Genomic DNA, 20191 nt, shown 5'->3' with positions numbered 1-20191 from the left:
CATTTTTTTGCAGCTCCAGACATATGTTTTTTGTTTGTTTTTTTTGTTCCAATATGTCTATTTTAAAATTTTGGCTTGCTGACCCCTAATATAGACAAACACAGTTTAGATGCCAAATCTCAACTCTGAGCTTTCATCCGTCCGTGTTTTGTTTTTTTGTGTTGTTTTTTTCTTGTGTGAACCTGTGTAGGAAGACCATGTGGTGGAGACAAATAGTTCGGTGTGGAGGCTCAACGGCGAAGCAACCGTACTGATTACGCTGGCACACATTTTCAAACACTTTGCTCCTCTAATGGTAAACCATTGCGCCTTTGCCTTGTCTATCGCTTTGTCCACATGATTCAACAATGCTTCTATGTGTGTGTTGGTATTTGTAGTGTAAAGTGTACGTGGTAGAGAGCGTGCTGATGAACTTCCTTTTGGGGATTCTGGAGGGTGGCGGTTCAGTGGACGAACATCCACTCATTCAGCAACTGCTCGATCTCTTCTGGCTCCTGATGGAGGTAAACGCCCTCAGGTCGTTCTTGTTTGGTGCCATTCGAGTCCCAATGACATAAAATGGTAGATTTTGTGTAATAATAATAATACTTATTTTTAAAAGATTTTCTTGTATACTGACTTGCCCTCTACCATATAGGACACAGTGATATTTATGCTAGATAAATAAATTTTAAATCCATTACTCTGATTGTAAAACAAGTACACTAAAAAAATCATCTAATTTTTTTCCATCATATCTGTGTTGTCTTAATGATAATATCCATAACCTAGTGTCTATGTCAGATACTGATGAGAGTTCTATAGAAAACATCTGCTGGCTATCATTTTGGTCACATGACTCTGATGTAACAATATTTTTGAAAGGAAAACATTTAAGAAGTGTAAATATCACTCTTAAATCAACCTTTTTAAAATGTTTTGTTATGAGGAAAAGCATAATACTTCCACCCATTACGCTTGAATGAAATGGAAACCAATATTTTTTGTAATTTTGATAATGCGTTTAATAAACATTTTAAAGATATTTCAAAGTAATCATTGTGTGTAGGCTTAATTTTCATCACATTAGTAGTAAAGACTAATTTCAGCATAAACTGTTACTATTACTGTCACTGCTGTTACTGCTATGCACTATAACAGGGTACTCACGGAGCGGAGGTTGGATTGGAGATTTAAATGTTGGGTTTTTACATTTGTGTTGTTATTTATCATCGAACTGTTGTGTGAATTAGCTTCCAAAATGTTATTTTGAAATTGTATGCATGTATTTGTCAGTGAATGGTACCATTGTCTGTAGCTAAAAAGCAGCTGTGTACAGGGCATGCCGTGATGCTGACCCTGAACCAAGACAACCCTATCTTAATAAAAAGAGAGAGAGCAAGAGGTAGAGAAAGGACAAAGAACCAAGACAACCCCATCTTGATAAAAAGAGAGAGAGCAAGAGGTAGAGAAAGGACAAAGAGAAGTAAAGAAAATAGAAAGTGGCAGATATCAATGAAAGTCAAGTCGTCATTTTTTTTTGTATAGCCCTAAATCACAAAGAGTCTCAAAGGGTTTCACAGATTATTACACTATATTACACAGACTGTTTTTCAGCTGACGAGAAGAGTAGGTTATTCATATGCTATGGAGTAGAAGTGAGTTTTAAGTTTAGATTTAAACATTTCCACTGAGGTTGCAGATCGGATCTCAGGGGGAAGAGCATTCCACAGCACCGGTGCCCGGATGGAGAACGCTCTCGAATCAGCAGAACACTTCTTTGCTCTTGGGATCACCAGAAGACCGGCACTCTCAGATCTTAGGCTTTGGACCGGGACACAGGGGCAGATCAGATCTGAAAGATAAGAGGGAGCAAGTCCATGTATGATTTTGTATAATACTAAGAGAACCTTGAAATCACATCTAAGGCTAACTGGGAGCCAATGCAGGTTAGCCAAAATCGGTGTTATGTGATCGTACTTTTTTGTCCTAGTTAAAAGCCTCGCTGCGGCATTTTGTACCAGCTGAAGAGACTTGATTCTAGACTTCGGGAGACCAGAGAGTAGTGCATTACAGTAATGGAGACTGGAGGTAACAAATGCATGAATTATAATTTCCGCATCCGACTGAGACAGTATTGAACGGATTTTAGCAATGTTACGAAGATGAAGGAAAGCGGTTATAGTAATTTTCTTTACATGCATTTCAAAGGATAGATCAGGGTCAAATATGACACCTAAATTTTTAACTGTGTCACTCTGTGTGATGTGACATTTGTCAATGTTCACAGCAGTTTTTGAGAATAAGTCACGGCATTTAGATCGACCAATGACTAACATTTCGGTCTTTTCAGAGTTAAGACGCAAGAAATTGAGTGACATCCACTCTTTTATCTCAATGAGGCAGGCCTCCAAATTTCCACAGTTTAGTGTGGGAGATTCCTCCAACGGAAGATATAGTTGAGTGTTGTCTGCGTAGCAGTGGAAGCTGATATTGTACTTGCGAATAATATCACCTAATGGAAGCTGTAAATGCTGAAAAGAAGGGGGCCAATCACTGAACCCTGTGGAACACCGCAGGTAACATTAAAGGGCTCAGATGTCATTTCACCATATTTAACACAGTGCGTCCTATCTGAGAGGTAGGATCTGAACCACGAGAGGACTGTTCCTGAGAGACCAATCCATTTTTCCAACCGTTCTAGTAGGAAATTGTGGTGCACTGTGTCAAAAGCAGCACTAAGATCCAGCAGCAGCAAAAGTGATGAAGCGCCAGAATCCATTGCTAGTAGGAGATCATTTGTTACCTTGATCAGAGCTGTCTCAGTAGAGTGGTTAGCCCTGAATCCTGATTGCATGGATTCAAAAAGGTTATTCTCGGATATGAAATCATTCAGCTGCTGTGCCACTACTTTTTCAAGTACTTTAGAGAGGAAAGGTAGGTTTGACACAGGTCTATAATTACTTAAGATTTCGGGATCAAGGTTGGGTCGTTTCAGTGTGGGTTTAATAACGGCGGACTTAAAAGCTGCTGGAACTACACCTGAGGAGAGTGATATGTTTATAATATTTAGAACTGAAGGTCCAAGGACGCCAAAAAGACTTTTAATAAGTGAACCTGGGAGCGGGTCGAACTGGCAAGTTGTCGGTTTGGCCGCATTCACCACCTGTTTGAGATCATCAAGTGACAGTTCACTAAAACCGGACAATTTCCCAGGACAGCCACCCTGTCGTGCATCTGTAGATTTCAGCCCTTTAATAAGTGTGGTATTAATAATTTCTTTAGCAATTTCTTCCTGTATGCATTGAATCTTCTTAGTAAAGTAGACCATTAAGTCATGAGCAGAGTGCGTCGAACTATCTGCGATAGTCTGTTGCCTTGTAAGCGATGCTACAGTGTCAAAAAGGGCTTTGGGATTGTTCTTTTGAGACGCAATCACCTTCGAAAGGTAGGCCGATTTTGCAGAGGCAAGGGCCGCTTTATACTTTAACAAGCTGTCACACCAGGTTTGATGGAAAACCTCAAGCTTGGTAGTGCGCCATTTTCTTTCCAATTTCCTGCATTCTTGTTTAAGGGTTCTAGTTTCATCAGTAAACCAAGGCGTGCGTCTTTTAAGACGTGATTTTAGCTTTATGGGCGCTATTGAATCCAGTACACTTGTCAGGGTGGTATTGAACTCATTCATGAGTGAGTCAATCGAGCCATTGTATGAAGGAAAGGACGCAACTGCTCCAGGAAGGAGTTCAAAGAGCTCAGAAACTGTGCCAGTGCTTATATTGCGTCCGCTAAATCCTTCAGCTTTTTTAACACTACATTTAGCTAGCACCTCAAATGTAACTAAATAATGATCCGAGATAACGGTAGTACACGGTAACATCATAATGTTGGAGGTTAAAACTCCTCGAGTCAGAATCAAGTCTATCGTGTTTCCATTTTTATGGGTTGGCAAATCAACCAGTTGATTAAAACCAAATGCATCAATTAGAGACCTAAACGCAATAGTAAGTGAACTGAGTGGGGAGTTCATATGAATGTTAAAGTCCCCCATAATTATAATTTTGTCTGCATAAGTTACTAGTTCAGACAAAAGTTCAGCAAATTCGTTTAAGAAAGTTGTGTATGGCCCTGGTGCGCGATAGATAGTTATTACATAAATTGACAATAAAGAGGACCGCATCACAAGAGCCTCAAACGCCTTGTAATTATTAGAGGTACGAGGATTAAATTTGAGCGATTTTTCAGAAATGAGCGCGACACCGCCACCCTTTTTCAATGTCCGTGCTACATGGCTACTCGCGTAGTGAGGGGGTGAAGCATAATAATAATAATAATAATAATTTAGCGCTAAATACTCATCCGGGCGTAACCAAGTTTCACAAAGACCCATACAGTTAAGTTTATAATCACGAATAATGTTATCAACAAGTAAAGCTTTAGGAGCAAGCGATCTAATATTTAAAAGACCAAATTTTAGCTTTGCTGAATCATTTGACTTAGCTGAAGTCTTTGTAGTCTTTGTAGAGATCTTCGAAAGATGCCGCTGTTGGGGCCGTTCGTGAGCGCTGAGTGTAAAGCGTCGGTTGTCCGGCGAGGAATGAATGGTGGAATTAGTTACATCCTCGCGTCCTTCTTGCTCCTTAGACTTCGCACGCTTCACACATCTACCTGCACGGCAACCACGCTTCTGTTTTCTCTCTTTACGGCGCCGTTGTCGTCGTTTATTGGGAGGAATAGCTGTCCACAAGGATGCCGGATCTCTTTGAAGTTCACTCGGTATATCATAGGCGGTATAAAAAGTGCCCGAAAAGTCGAAATTTAGACGCCCACCCAACCGAATAAGTTCGTCCCTACTGTAAGTATTTTTGGCCACACATGTGTCCAAAAGTGAAAGCAAAAAAGACAAGAGAACGGCAATAAATAGAAGATTAGCTGGAGAGCAACTAGCCGCAGCATCCATGCGCGCCGCCAGGAAGCACATAGAAATAAATAGACATTTGGCCTATCATGTGTGAGGTAATTGGTAAAAAATGTGACAGAATTCTATCCCGAGCTGGACCAATACATTTCCCTTAAAGTTTGAAAGCCCCTCTTTCAGATGAAATGTTAAAATTTCATTGAATATTTATTTTTTTTGAGTGAAGGTTACAAGGCTGAAATGGCACCCAATAGAATAAACGACACTCACACATACCCATGTACACAAAATTAAATCATCATCTACCTGCTTATGCACATGTGCAGGACTACGAGGTGAGCGAGTGTTTGAAGCAACTGATGATGTCGCTATTGAGGGCATATCGATTCTCCCCCATCATCCCCGATCTTGGATTCCAGGTACCTAGTTCCTGTGTGCATGCATTGAATGGCTGCGACTTTCAATCTCTTACTATACATCATCAAAGACTGATAGCAGTGTCTAAAGGACATAACCACGTGGGCTCATGTAGACTTCTCCAAAACAGTCATCTGCCATGGAGGTCGACCGTTTTATCGGGTGGGCCGATTATCTTTCTCTCCGGAGTATAAGTAACACCTGCCAAAAATGCATAATTAAGAAGGAACTACCATATATAAGTCGCACCAGGGTATAAGTCACATTTTTGGGTGAAATTAATTTAATAACATGTATGCTTTTGTGTTGGGTTTCATCCAAAAAAGCTATTCAAAATAAAATTTAATCGAGAACACTGTTCACTGCGTTACATGTACAGTAAGTGCATATCTTAGATATGCACATCAGTAACCACGTAAAATATTAAGAGTTCTTCGGGTAACTCTAGCATAAAGAACATTATTACCAAACTATCAGCTTCACTCCAAATTACTAAATCCAATCAAATTTTCATCCTTTGTGTCACTTTTACTAGTAAAAGAATTCAACTCGGGACAATAAGCAGCCTTCTTTTTCTGGTTTGAAAAATGTCCACGTACAACAAGGCAAGGTTGAAATGACCAACACAGGCCTAAAGCGCCCTCTTGGGGTTTAGTGGGAAAATAACACGTGAAGTGAGAATCTGTATCGGTAATAAAAAATACTCCCTAATATATTAATGTGTTCACAAATAAGTCTCAGTTGAGTAAAAGTTGCAACCTCGGCAAAACTGGAAAAAAAAAACTGACTTATAGTCCGGAGAATACGGTACGTAATTTCATTTTAGACCAAAGGGATAAAGAAAAGAAAAAGAACCTTTTCGTAAACTCACTTGCTCAACGCAGTAAGAAGACACATTCTGTATGTTTTACAACAGCATGGCTTCATAATTAAATTCTTGCAGTCTAGATTATGTCAACAGAGACCCTGTTAAAAGACTGTACAACAAACAAGAATGGAAAAAACATCGACAGGAAACGTTAATATCCAATTCCCAAGTGTTTCAAAATCTAAATCGATGAATAAATAAATTTCAAATACTTGGAGAGGTACAACCAAGTAGCTGGGAAAACATTCAGCAGGTGTCTGGGACTTTTTTGACCCAAAGTTCCATAAAAGCAAAAGTTTTTTTTTTTTCGTCAAACCATATATTCTAAGACCAAATTGAACAAAAAAGCTGGACCCGGTCGACAGACAATAACAAAATCTTCAGCGCATTTTGTTCCTCTGTGTGTCGTTTGATGATTTGATAAAATTCATAATAAAAAAGTAATGCCTGTGTCCCATATACATATAATTATACCACATAAATTTTTTCTCCTTCCTGCAGTTACTTGATAGTGTTGAGGCCCCTTTTTGACTGTCATTTTTTCCCTAAATAATGATTTTAAAACCAGGTGCTAACAAAGTTCTTTTGTAAGAATGTCACAAAATACTTCGAGGATACCAACATATTTAGAGAACAGTCAGTGCTTGCGCAGTGTGCATATATCGGCCCATCTCTATTGCTTACCCAATCAAATTGCTCTGGGTGATTGCTGGCATTTATGGGTGTTTACAGTTTGTCCTGTAGGTTTTCATCATAAATTGTCCCATCAGTGAACAGTCATTGTTTGATGAACTTCCATACAACGGATCCTTAGTGATGTACAGCTAAAGCGGGGTCTGTTGGTGTGACACCGTGAGTGTAACTGTAACTGTAGTTGAAACTAGACCCTGTGTATACTGGACCGAAGCTGACTCACCTCCAGTGTTGATTTGGCTTCCCACCTTCTGAAATTTACTTTGAGAAAGCAAAGTTTGGAATGCTCTATAAATGATTTGCAGGACTCCAGTTTAATCTTTTAACCATATGTAGTCATTAGCCATGTATGGCTCTCGGGGCATAGTTTCTTGACCCCTGGTATGCTGGAACAATTAGGTTTGGCAATCAAAAAGCTGTAACATTATTGGCCAATAGTGATAATGATGTAGAGGTGCATTATAGTTAAATTGACAAACAAAAGTGAACAATAATAGTCAAAATAATAAAATGCCATCCTATGCAATATTTGTGTCCAATATTAAAACAAATTGAACTTATCAGTGCCTCTGTATTGACTTTCAATAAAATATCTGGAATTTTAGAATCCATTGCGGCCCATGAGTAAAAATGTTTCCTACCCCAAGTGTGTCTTATGATGACCTTGACATATGTCCTTTCAGATTCATTACCTTCGCTTAACTACGGCTATTTTGCGCCATGAGAGGTCCCGGAAGTACCTGCTCAACAACGTCTTATATCCTTTCATTTTCTTATTGTAGTGCCTTTTCACATGTGCAGACACAATTTTGTGCATCTTCCTTAACTCCAATGCACATTCGATGTGTTGCGATCTGTGGTGTTTTTTTACATCAAAACTCCGTTGCGGGTGAAAGAGGCGGGCCTTGAAGAGCTGATTCCCACCACTTGGTGGCCCACTCACTTTGACAAGGAGGTGTGACACGACAGCATATTACCATCACTGTTAAGTGTATGCATGATTATTCCATCGTTTTGTTCCCCTCCATTTTAGGGAAAAGATGAGGGCGAGCCCAAAGATGAGAGCTCGGACGAGCGGCTGCGGCGGCGTGCCTATGAGCGAGGATGTCAGAGGCTGAAAAAAAGAATTGAAGGTCGGTCACCTAAGACTTCTCAGAACGTGTTAAATCGGCTTCGCAGTACAGAGACACCTAGCTACTTCGCGCTTTGCTTATCACTGGTTCACTCATTCGCGAATTTTTTATTGAATTGTATTTATTGTCTTTGATGTCAATGTGCTGTTTACTGTGGTCAGAGAGAGCATAGATTAAGTGCTGCACAGTGCAGATTGTGTGAGCGTGTATTGGCTGGACGTGATTGTTTGCGTGCCGAATCTGATAGGCTCGTGTTTGCTGTCAATCAAACAGCCATGCGCATTCTATGTCTCCAAATCAAAACAAAGAATAGCAGCTGCTAGCTTTAGAAGCTCGTTACATTGAAAATAAATTAAATTGGTCTTTGAGTAAATTCAGGAGAGTACAGTGAAATGGTGATCACCCGGGGTGCTCCATGGATAACTATTGAATTCCATAAGCAACTTGGGTGGCGTCTGGAAAAAGGCAAAAGCGGTTCCGCCGGTCCGTCCTACTGATGACACCTAGGCTAACCAATCTGATTTGTATCCTGTCTCCAGGTCAGTTAACCATTAAATGGATGATATGGACCCACTTTTTGTCAGGGACCGCTACATTTGGGCCTTTTTTTATTTAATCATTGCGAGAACTTTCCTCAAATCGAGGACACCTGATCCTGGCTTGCAACTAGTTAGCCGCCAGTCTGCCGTTAGCATGGCGCTCTTTAAATTGCTTTCTTACTCTAAAAGGAGAAGGCCTCCAATTTCGTATAATGACAATAAAACAATCCATTAAACTGCAATTATATGTGTGTTATTAATTGTAGATTTTTATTTGTTACTTTGTTACATTCTTATATTCTAAGTCGTTACTGATGTAATCTTGAGGTAAGTTGGGGATTTTTATGAAGGTGCGACACTAACACAGATTTTCACTTTTCGCGGGTGGTGCTGGGCCTCATTAACCTCAAAAACCAAGGGATCTCTATTTCCCTGAGATTTTGTTTCAGCAAAAGCTTTTGTATGTGTGAAAACGCCATTATTTGAAAATTAGAGCTGGGAAATGTACAGTAGAGGAAAAATCGTATAATAATAATAATAATAATTTCCTCGTATTGTCATTCTGTGTAACAATGTACACAGAACGAAATGTCGATTGCATCTGACCCGATGCAGCCGCAGCCAAGAGAGGGCGCCGCCGACCACTTTTTAAGTCAGTGGGACCTCGGTTATTGCGGTTAATGGGGACCTAAACCACCCGCGATAAGTGAAAATCCGCAAAGTAGCGGCGCACCTTCCCCCTCCCCCAAAAAAAATTTAAATTATTATTTTTTAGACCCAGTTAATGGGGAGCAAAACCACCCGCAAAAAGTGAAAATCTGCGAAGTAGCGACGCCCCTTCAAAAAAAACAAAAACAAAAAAAAATCTCATTATCTGCACCGCTTATCCTTATTAGGGTCGCGGGGGGGCTGGAGCCCATCCCAGCCATCTCCGGGCAGTGGGCAGGGGGACACCCTGAACTGGTTGCCAGCCAATCGCAGCTGCAAATCACATTAGTTCTCGCAGGAAGCTGCGTTCTTCACCAACGCACGAGCCGAGTGATCCACCGCTAAGAGTCGTACAGCTGGGCGATTTTACGTCCACCCGGGACGATCGGAGACAAATTCACGACAGGGTTTATACTTGCGCCGCACCGCGGGTGCCGGGAGCCCTTAACCCGCGGCCCGGGTACTTACTGGCGCGATACGCACGACACCGCGACAAGCCGAGCGGGTTGTGCGCTCGGTGCGGAGGCCAGCACCCGGCGTCTCCCGCCCGGGCCGCGATGGCTCTACATGGCGCTTCACGGCCCTCGATGGCTCCGGCCGACGGTAGCGGGGGAAAGGGTTAGCTGGGGGGACCTGTGGGGTTAGGGGGGGGCGGTGAAGTGGAAGCCGCACCGAAACCGCTCGCCGGGAAACGAGAACGGCGCGCTGTCCTAGGGTCGTCGGCCAAGGGGGATTCCCGCACATAGTGAAAATCTGCAAAGTAGCAAAGCACCTAAAAAAAAAAAAAAAAAAGATTTTTTTTTTTTTTTTAAACCATTACAGACCGCGAAGCTCTGAAGCCGCGAACGTCGAACCGCGAAGTAGCGAGGTCCCACTGTAATGCCTTTTTTCTCATTTCATTTTGTTGTATTTTATTTTTTCTTTATTTTGTCAAACAATGTGAATTTGGCATGCCAGCCGATGACATGGCCTGATTTGTTAGTCTGATGGTTTAGCACCGTCAGCATAAGTTTCAAAATCATACTGTGGTCCTAAAATATTTTTTTTGAAACATTACATTAAATAAAAACAGCATTTTCCCTATTTAAAACAATATTTATTTGGTAAGAAATATGTACTAGGGAACACCCAGGTTTACAGCGAGCAAGGCGTTCACTTTTGTATGTAAACACTCTGCCACTGAGAATGCCACTGCCCCTTGTGGGGTGGAGGTATAATTTCTCTTTATTCTGAGAAAGTAAAAATATAACTTCCCCAAGGTCAAACGCGCCCGCACCCCCCTTGAAGGAGCCCCATGCCTCCCCAGGGGGACCGCTCAACTATTTGAAAAACAAAGGTGTAACCCAAAAATGGTAGAAGTAAGAAAAGAAAAGAATACTTTATCAGTACTTGAAGAATGAGCTCACTGACTTTAAGCCAGGAGTTGGCTGCAGTGAGTAGCAACATTTTAAGTTGTGTACACCACCTTTAATATCGTATTTTGTCTCAAGAAGCCATTTAAGATGGCACTGCAAAAAATAATAAATCCTATTGAATAAAAATCTTGCACGTAATCTTGCTCATTCAAAATAAGATTTCTTTACGAGAAGCAAACCTAAAAAAGTTACAACTTAGATAAAAAAATTTGTTTGCCTAGCAGATAATTTGTGCTCATTTCAATCCTGAGGCAATGCCTATATCTGGACTTCAGGATTCCGTTACACAGCGGCAGCATTGCAGGCGTGTGTGTGTTCAAATGCGCTTATTACAGAGTTGCTCTGTCACAGCTGTATTCAATTCTAAGATAAGATAACATGAAAAACAATCCCCTGTGCAATTCTGAGATTTTGTATGCCTTCAAGAACAATATCTTTTTTCTTTCTCATTCCAGTGGTAGAAGAGTTACAAGTGCAGATCCTTCGGCTACTGCTCAACAACAAAGATAAGAACACAGTATGTGCATGTTATTTCTGTATGTTCTTGAATTTTACTTCATTTTTCATTATTTTTTATGAAACCCATGTGTACCAATTGCTGTACCAAAGTAATAAAATAATGTGAAAAAAAGGTGATGATAATATATAACTGCTAATAAACAATTCAGCCCCTAAAATGCCCTTATAGGAAAAAAACAAAACAAAAATGTCTTAAACAAACCAGATAGGGCAAACAAAACAGTGGAACTGTTGATTATTTTTGCTTGATATTGAGCAACATTGTTTGAAGATTTGATTTTTTTTCCTCTCAGGGAGAAGAAGCTTCCCGTTACATTTTCCTCAACAAGTTCCGCAAGTTCCTGCAAGAGAACGCCAGCAACAGAGGGGTAAGAGCAAGCTCCTTACTGGTTTCACAGTGCAACAGTCCCAAACCGATCGCAGGCTTTCAATTTTAGTGTGAAAGTGTATAATTTGGTGTACTTTTTGATGGTGGAGGCCCAACACAAATTCTTGCAGGGATATGGGAGCTAAGCTACACAGAATCTTTGTCATTTTAAAATGACCATGCCAAGATTCCCATTCCTCTGGATTTTTTACAATTTACCTATTAAAAAGCTTCTGATTGATGAATAGGATAGTAGCTTTTCACATTCACATTCCAAAAATCAATTAATCCACCTCAAAGTCTGGATTCCTCAGGCATCTTTTAGTTTTTTCTATGTAGGTAGGACCTTTCTCTCTTGACGTTATTATTGACTAATTCTCCCACGATGCGACATTCAGCCCCACACCACCGATAGGCTTAATATTCCACTACATTATAAAGAATTACACTTTTGCCATTTTAGAATATTTGATATTTTCACTTGTTTGTGCAATTTGATGCAATGCAAATACAATATTGAGATAGTTACAGTTCAACATTACCAGGTACGAGCACCCAAATATATAAACGGTTTCATGAAAACCGAATAAAAAGTTCCACAAATCATTGCCCTTCCTAACAGTGAGTATGAAAACTAAACCCAGTGGTGGCAATATGGTAGTGACTGTATCGTGCCATAGACTCGTTCGTTCATACCTGTCAACCTGTACGTTTTTTCCATACAAAGTACATTTATTATGCATTTTAAGACAATAAAATCTGTACGAAAAAACGCAAATTTGTCAATTATGGGTACCATCAGGTATACACCGACTATCACGAAACTGCAAATCAATCAAGTCGAACGAGTTTGCCGCGGTAGCATTTAACTCGGTATAGCGAGAAAAGGCGCCGGGCGTGATCGGGCTACCCCCAGTAGCGCGGCGCGACAACAGGCGGCCGTCCGCGCGCAGAGGGCGAAAGGCGGCGGACGTGCGCGGGACCCCCTTAAATGTGTCGGTCTCGTGCATATCGCGCCTGAAAGTACCCGCGCCGCGGGTTAGGGGCTTGCTTACGGGAGCGACCGAACGGCACCCGCGGTGCGGCGCAAGTAAAAACCCTGTCGTAAATTTGTCTCCGATTGTCCCGGGCGGATGTAAAATCGCCCAGCTGTATGACTCTTAGCGGTGGATCACTCGGCTCGTGCGTCGATAAAGAACGCAGCTAGCTGCGAGAACTAATGTGATTTGCAGCTGCGATTGGCTGGCAACCAATTCAGGGTGTCCCCTGCACACTGCCCGGAGATGGCTGGGATGGGCTCCAGCCCCCCCGCGACCCTAATAAGGATAAGCGGTGCAGATAATGAGATGTTTTGGGGGTTTTTTGGTTTTTTTGGAAGGGGCGTCGCTACTTCGCAGATTTTCACTTTTAGCGGGTAATTTTGGTCCCCATTAACCGGGTCTAAAAAATATTAATAATTTTTTTTTTTTTTTTTTTTTTTTTTTTTTTTTTTTTTTTAAAGGGTCGTTGCTACTTCGCAGATTTTCACTTTTTGCAGGTGGTTTTGGTCCCCATTAACTGCGATACCGAGGTCCCACTGTAATCTCTCCATCCATACACGAACTACTGTTTCACAGCAACTGCCAGCTGACTTCGAGGAAAAACTGGTCACTTTCCGCACATACTGCAAAAACAAGATTATTGAAAAAAAGATCCGGCCAGAGCATATCATTAATATGGACGAGGTTCCACTCACCTTCGATATTCCTGTGAACCGCACAGTGGATAAAACGGGAGCACGTACAGTGAATGTACGCAACACAGGAAATGAGAAATCCTCCTTCAATGTAGTTCTCGCCTGCCAGGCTAATGGCCAGAAACTTCCACCCATGGTTATTTTCAAGAGGAAAACTTTGCCAAAAGAAAACTTTCCAGCCGGCATAGTCATCAAAGCTAACTCGAAGGGATGGATGGATGAAGAAAAGATTAGTGAATGGTTGAGAGAAATTTATGTGAAGAGACCCGGGTGGCTTTTTCACACAGCTCCGTCCCTATTGATCTACGACTCCATACGCTCACATATCACCGATAATGTCAAAAAACAAGTGAAGCACACTAATTCAGTGCTTGCCGTCATTCCGGCTGGATTGACAAAAGAACTCCAGCCGCTAGATGTTGGTGTCAACAGGTCATTCAAAGCCAGACTGCCTACTGCGTGGGAGCAGTGGATGACAGAAGGCAAACACGCGTTCACCAAGACGAGGAGACGGCGCCGGGCGACATACGCCACCATCTGTCAGTGGCTCGTAAATGCCTGGGCTGATATCAGTCTCAACTGTGGTCCGAGCTTTCAGGAAGACGGGAATTGTCCCTGAACTGCCAGACAACAACAGCGACACTGACTCAATTAATGACGACCTTGATGAGACGGAGCCGGACATGTTGGATGGCCCATTCACTGATATGGTCAATTATACCAGCTCAGTAGCCTAGATGGTAGTGTGCCCGCTTTGAGACTGGGAGGTCGCTGGTTCGCGCCTCGGCCGAGTCATACCTAATTGGTAAAATGGCGGCGCCCTCTGTTGGCTGCGGCTGCATCGGCTCGCTACAACGGGTCAGGTGTATCGACATTTCGTTCTGTGTACATTGTTACAAAGAATGACAATACAAAGGAAATTATTATTATTATTATTATTGAACACTGCAGAAGAAGAATTCGAGGGATTCGTAGATGAGGAGCTGATAGAGTGAGCTTTGTTTTTCTTTTGTGTGTTTACGTTTTACATTTTACAGTTATTATGTTATTGCTTTATTGTTATTGTTTTGCACTTGTTATCGTTTTTGCACATTACTATATTGCGATTGCACTAACGTTTAATTTACCATAACCGTATCAGACGGTTTTTTTGCGTGTTGACTAAATGGAGGAAAAGTAAAATATTATGCCTTGCTGTTGTTCAAAGATGTTAAAGATGTTTCACGAAAATGCTTTATCTCAGAGAAAATAATAAAACAGCTGTTTATTCATTTTGGGAGTGAATGGAGTTGTGGAAAGCTTGTTTGTTATCTATTAATAAAGTTTGACTGACCTATCTGACTTGTTGACATTCCCTTTAGCAGCGGCACCATCTAATGGTTGCATAACGTAACTACAGCCTTTACTGTAGCGCCTTATAATGTGGTGCGCCTTATGTATGAAAAAATATTTAAAATATATCATTCATTGAAGGTGCGCCTTATAACACGGTGCGCCTTATAGTGCAGAAAATATGGTATATTGTAATATATATAATATATATGATATAACTAAATGATATAACGAAACACATGTACAACATAACTTGTTAAACTACATAAATAAACACGTTTGGAAAAAAAAATATGGTGTTTTTTTTTGTATTTTGTAAGGAAAAATACAACAGTTTGTAAGGGCATGGAGCCGTGGAGGTTGACAGGTATATTCATTGAACTTGTCCAACTAAAAAAAGATGTCAAAATCATTTAACTCGACAGAATTTGCATTTAACTACCATATTTTCACGACCATAAGGAGCAAAAAAAATAAGATTTTCTTCAAATTGTGCGGCATGCCATATGATGCAATGCGCTCTGTGTGTGATGTAAGGTGGCAGACGTAGCTGAGGACATAATGAGACTGCTAAAGGGTGAAGTGTGGGCGACATCCGCTAAAGCATGAGCCGTGGATGTAAGGCTAGGTTTACACTGCGGAGCTCACTGTTTAATTCCGTCTTTTGTGTGAAATATGTTTCTGTGAGATTTTTCACATTTCCAACTAATTGCGATTTGTATGTGATCTCCTGTGACTTCTATGCGCTTCCTTTGTGTAAACCACGCTGGTGAGCATGAGCAGAAGAGGACACGTGATGTCACACATTATCCGCAAGTTGCGGAAGTACTTATGAAGGCTAATGCCATAGCATCTCTAGCAATTTGAAAGTTATTGTGCTACTGGAGGCTGAAAAAAGTTGTCCCCGCCAAGAAGCTGAACAGAGTTGTGCCCCCAAATATTAACAAAATCCAAAACCTCACTTTCCCTTTACCGAAGGCTTTCTGTTATTTGGTTTGCCATGGTGTGTTGATTTCTACACTATAACAACATGGAAACTGAGCAGCCACGAAAGAATTAAAGATAAAGTATTTGATGGTTCGCAAGTGGAGGAAGCTGAAAAACGAACTCCGCCAAGTACAGAAAACACGGCTGAGCTTCCGCAAAAATAAGATGAGGTGGCCCAAGTTGGAGGAAAGACTCAATCAGTCGATCATCGAGCAAAGTACAACAGTAAATGAAGACGCTATTGTTAAGATCGCTAAGGTGCTTTTAAAAAAAAAAAATGTTTTATCAGTGTATTTAATTTTGTAATCAATACTTGAATAAACCACAACCAAACTCAGTTTTGCTCCTGCTGTATTTTTAAATACACCAGCAACAGCAGCAGAGGGCACCAACATCCAATAACCAGGTGCGCCCTTTTTTGTCTTAAATACAGAAATAGAACATGCTACGGAGACCACACTTTTAACACTGTGCGCCCATGGTCGTGAAAATACGGTACTTCTTTTTGGCATTGATGGCCTAATCCAAAATTATGACATATAATACTATTTGGAATAGACTTTGGTCAAATCAGGTATGGGTGAGGGATATTAAAGAACTGCCAATATTTTAACATTTTGTGCGTGTGTGTGTGTGTGTGTGTGTGTAGCACCCAACAGCCTTGTGCCCTCCCGAGTATATGTTGTGCTTTTTGCACCGCCTAATTGCGGCTGTTCGCATCTGTTGGGATGAAAGCTGCAAGAAGTTTCCAGGGAGTGTCAGCAGTGAAGGTAATGACACTGGTGTATAGCCTATTTCAATGATCTACTTGTTTTCTTAACTCTATTCTGGGAAGCGTTGCTGTTCAGTTGTCTAGTCCTTGTCCTTTGCTGCTTTTGCATCTTAGGGGAATCCACACCTCTTTACTCTTAATGGTGACCGTGCTTTCATTTTACTTATTTAAGGCAGAACATTTACTATGCAATTGCCTTTTAAAACTTCAACGGTTCTAGAGCAGTGTTTTTCAACCAGTGTGCTGGGGCACTATAGTGTGCCTTGAGACCTGGTCTAGTGTGCCTCAGGAAATTGCTAATTTTTATCTTTACAAAAAAGCATGCCATTGTTAAGTATCTTTACTTTCTTCCATTGGTCAGCCAATTAACTTACATTTAACCATATAGGTGGCAGCAGATAAGTGTTTTTGTTGTTGTTTTGATATAGTCATAATTTTTAGGTAGTGTAAGGAAAATATTAAATAACTTATTATGATGAATCAAATCAAGTAAAAATGTTGCTGGTTTTAATTAATTTCTTACTTTATTTAATAAAAACAGAAAAGAAGTTGGAATCAGAACAACATTTTATTGATTCACTGGCAGATAATATTTACTCGCCTTAAAGGATAGGTGCAGCCTTTCAAAGCGTAAGGCTGCATTTATGACTTTAAGCCAGGAAATGGCGGCAGGTAAGACATGATTGTTTTTTTTAGATGCGCTTCTTTTTTCTCTTTTGTTCCGCTTAGAACAGGCCTGACAAGTAAGATAAAAGCAGATGAGCACAATAAAGCATAGGGACTCTTTGAACTTAGTTGGGGATTGTTCTTTAACTTTGGACTTTGTAAGTCATGTTTATTTGTATAGCCCTTAATCACAAGAAGTCTCGAAAGGCTGTACAGACTACAAATTATTACAGACCACAGACTATTATTACACCATCCCCCATTCTGAAACCTACATGAAAGCAAGGGAAAACTCAAAACCTTTGCATGAGGAAAATCTTGAGAAGGACCGCACAAGAGGTAATCCCCCTTCCTGGATGACCAGGCTACAATAGTTGTTGCGATATACAGATATCGTCGCCATGTAATACAGGTCATTCTTAAACTGTAGAATATAATTGGGTTTTAAGCCTAGAGTTAAGGACACAAAAAATATTAAACTATATTAAAACTGAAAAACATGACAAAAATTAAGTAAAATCCCTAATAACACCAAATGTATAAACCCAAAAAAATAACCTGTCTTACGTCCTGAGCCACAGCGATCACAAAAACTTTATATTGTCAATTAATGCAACATGATAATTTAAGGTTAAAAACACAAACACTTTTCTAGAGCACCTTCTTTCTTAGCTGACCGATTGGGTTTTGCCTTGAAAGCCCTATTGTCACGGCCATATTATGAGATGGCTTTCTGGTTTGCTTCACGGGGCATATCCGAACTGAGATTGGATTTCGCTCACTTTACAGTTTGTTTTTCTGAAGGCAAAAACTACTGCTACTAGCTCATTGTAAGTTGTCGTCTCCTCAAATATTGCTGTGTATATGAAAGGCAGGATTTTCCTGGCTCGAATTGTAGAAGAGGTGGTACCATTCATACTAGGGATGAACAAGTATCAATACCAGATGTCAACATTGGTGTCAATCATCGAAAGGGTGGTCATCCTCTTAGCCGAAGTGTAATCAAAAAATAGGAATTACAAACTATGGGATTAGAAAGTTTTGATTATTTTTATGTTAAGTAAATGAAAATGAATATTCAAGGACTTGAATGGCTTTAAAATAGGGTTATTTTAGTTGTGTAAGTCAGTGCACACATGTCATGAGCATTTTGTAACAGTTTTGGTCACGACTAAAAAGTATTGATTGAGACTATAACAATTCAGATTTCAGATTTACTTTATTGTCATTCGTATACACGTGTATACAGAACGAAATGTCGATACATCTGACCCGCACAGTTACTTTGAACGTCAGCCGGGATAGATAAGATTAACCATGTCTTCGTCAGAATTTTAGCGCAGCAGTTCGTCATCTCGCGGTTCGATGCCACTTCCAGTTGTTAAATGGTCCAGTTTATTGTCCAGAGAGCAAACGTTGGAGAATGGATGGGAGAGGCGTTTAGCCTAGCTGTTAGCACAGCCCGACAACCTCGCTTCCTTGTCCGGCGGCCACGCCCTGTCTTGCCACTCTGCTTCGCTGCTTTGTAGGCTGCTGGGTCTTGTTGACATAGCAGTCCGTGGCTAATAAACACTCCCGAGTGGTCGTAGCAACGAGCGCTTGATGTCTGGATGATCGCATATCCAGCAAAAAAAAAACTGCGATCGTATCTTAATCTGCAGTTCGAGCCGACTTTGTGCGCCGTCAAAACTGAGTCGAAGACTGGGTCTTATGGCCGACGTGTGAAAAACTGTAGCGAGCCAATGCAGCCGAACAGGGGCGCCATGATGTGAATTGATAAAATCCTAGCAGGAATGCTTTTTTGCTGCACGTGTAGAACAATTTTTATTTAAACATCCTATCCATCCATCCATTATCTGCACCGCCTATTTTCAGTAGGGTCGCAGGGATGCAGGAGCCCATCCCAGCTATCTTCAGGCAGCGGGCAGGGGTCACCCTGAACTGGTTGCCAGCCAGTAGCAGGGCACACAGGGACAGACAATTCACTTGCTCATTCACACCTATGGACAATTTGGACTGGCCAATGAACCTGACATGCATGTTTTTGGGATGTGGGAGGAAACACACGCAAGCACGGCAAGAACATGCAAACTCCACACAGGATGGTTTGATCTCATGACCTCAGAACCGGTGTGAAAACCGTGCTAAACTCCTATCTCAGTTTCCAGACACTGTTTTAATCTGATTTTATTTAACATAATTACCTGACTATAAGGCACACCTAAAAATAAAATAAAAAACTGTTGCCATTTCTTTCTACGTAAACAAACTGCTTTATTGTTATTAAATAGCGATTCAAAATGGTAATCATCCGAATACTGTAAGATTATAAACGGATAAAACATGAAAAGAACGTTCAGAAGATAAAACGTCATTTCATAAGTAAATATTTTCTACATGTTTAAAAGTGATTTCTATACAAAGTGCGGAAATGGTTCTATTCCCCAAAAATGTAGATACTAAGTCTCTTTAGTAACGTTTGCGCGAGGGGGACAATTCTCGTCGGGCGTTCATTCGTTGGCACAAAGCTATGAATAACTTCTGTACTTTTACAAGCTTTTACATCATCATCAGTGTATGGGAATACTCTATTTACAATATAGCGGTACATATGGTGTGGACTGAACGATTTGGTTTGATGTGTGAATATTTCAGGTGGAACACTGTTTTGTTCGGGAGTTAGCATTTGTAATGCTATCTTAAGTTTCTCTAAATAGTGCTCTTTGTGCTTTCTAACTTAATCCGCAGCACAGCTGCACAATATTCATTTGACGAGTCATTACCAATAGTATTGAATAGTACAGCTTTTTTTGTGGTTGTTGTCTACTGTTTGCTGGCCTCACCCACCGGGAGTGCTGTTTACTGCAGTTGGACCACATGTGTGCAAAGGGTCAATATCACTAATTCATCGGCATTATCTTAGCTGTACACAATTGCAAAAATAAACCTCTTTCTCTCTCATATGCTTACTATCTACAGCTGCATACGTACCACCGCAGCTGTTCTACAACGGGAAGGTCGACTATTTTGACCTGCAGCGGTTAGGCGGTCTGCTGTCACACCTCAAGAAGACCCTCAAAGGTCAGTCAAGGACAGCTTCAAAAAAATTGAGCTTTAATTGGTCTTTGTATGTTCTTTATCAACTG

At 40.8% G+C, this 20191-nt stretch overlaps 1 protein-coding gene across 1 annotated transcript in view; it reads left to right on the top strand.

Moving 5' to 3' along the window:
• rnf123 (ring finger protein 123) overlaps window positions 1-20191 on the top strand; it is an 89492-nt gene that overhangs the window by 21620 nt on the left and 47681 nt on the right. The window contains exons 12-21 of the mRNA XM_088337411.1: window positions 191-295; window positions 378-503; window positions 5221-5313; window positions 7556-7631; window positions 7712-7827; window positions 7906-8005; window positions 11123-11184; window positions 11480-11554; window positions 16257-16377; window positions 20025-20126. Coding sequence (XP_088193537.1) covers window positions 191-295; window positions 378-503; window positions 5221-5313; window positions 7556-7631; window positions 7712-7827; window positions 7906-8005; window positions 11123-11184; window positions 11480-11554; window positions 16257-16377; window positions 20025-20126 — 976 coding nt within the window. The remainder of the gene's footprint in view (window positions 1-190; window positions 296-377; window positions 504-5220; window positions 5314-7555; window positions 7632-7711; window positions 7828-7905; window positions 8006-11122; window positions 11185-11479; window positions 11555-16256; window positions 16378-20024; window positions 20127-20191) is intronic.

Source organism: Urocampus carinirostris, chromosome 6 (assembly GCF_059441175.1).
Source record: "Urocampus carinirostris isolate Australia breed hairy pipefish chromosome 6, RoL_Ucar_1.0, whole genome shotgun sequence".
NCBI classification, from domain to species: domain Eukaryota; kingdom Metazoa; phylum Chordata; class Actinopteri; order Syngnathiformes; family Syngnathidae; genus Urocampus; species Urocampus carinirostris.
The sequence above is the reverse complement of the archived record's forward strand: the minus strand, read 5'-3'. Positions and strand labels throughout refer to the sequence as shown.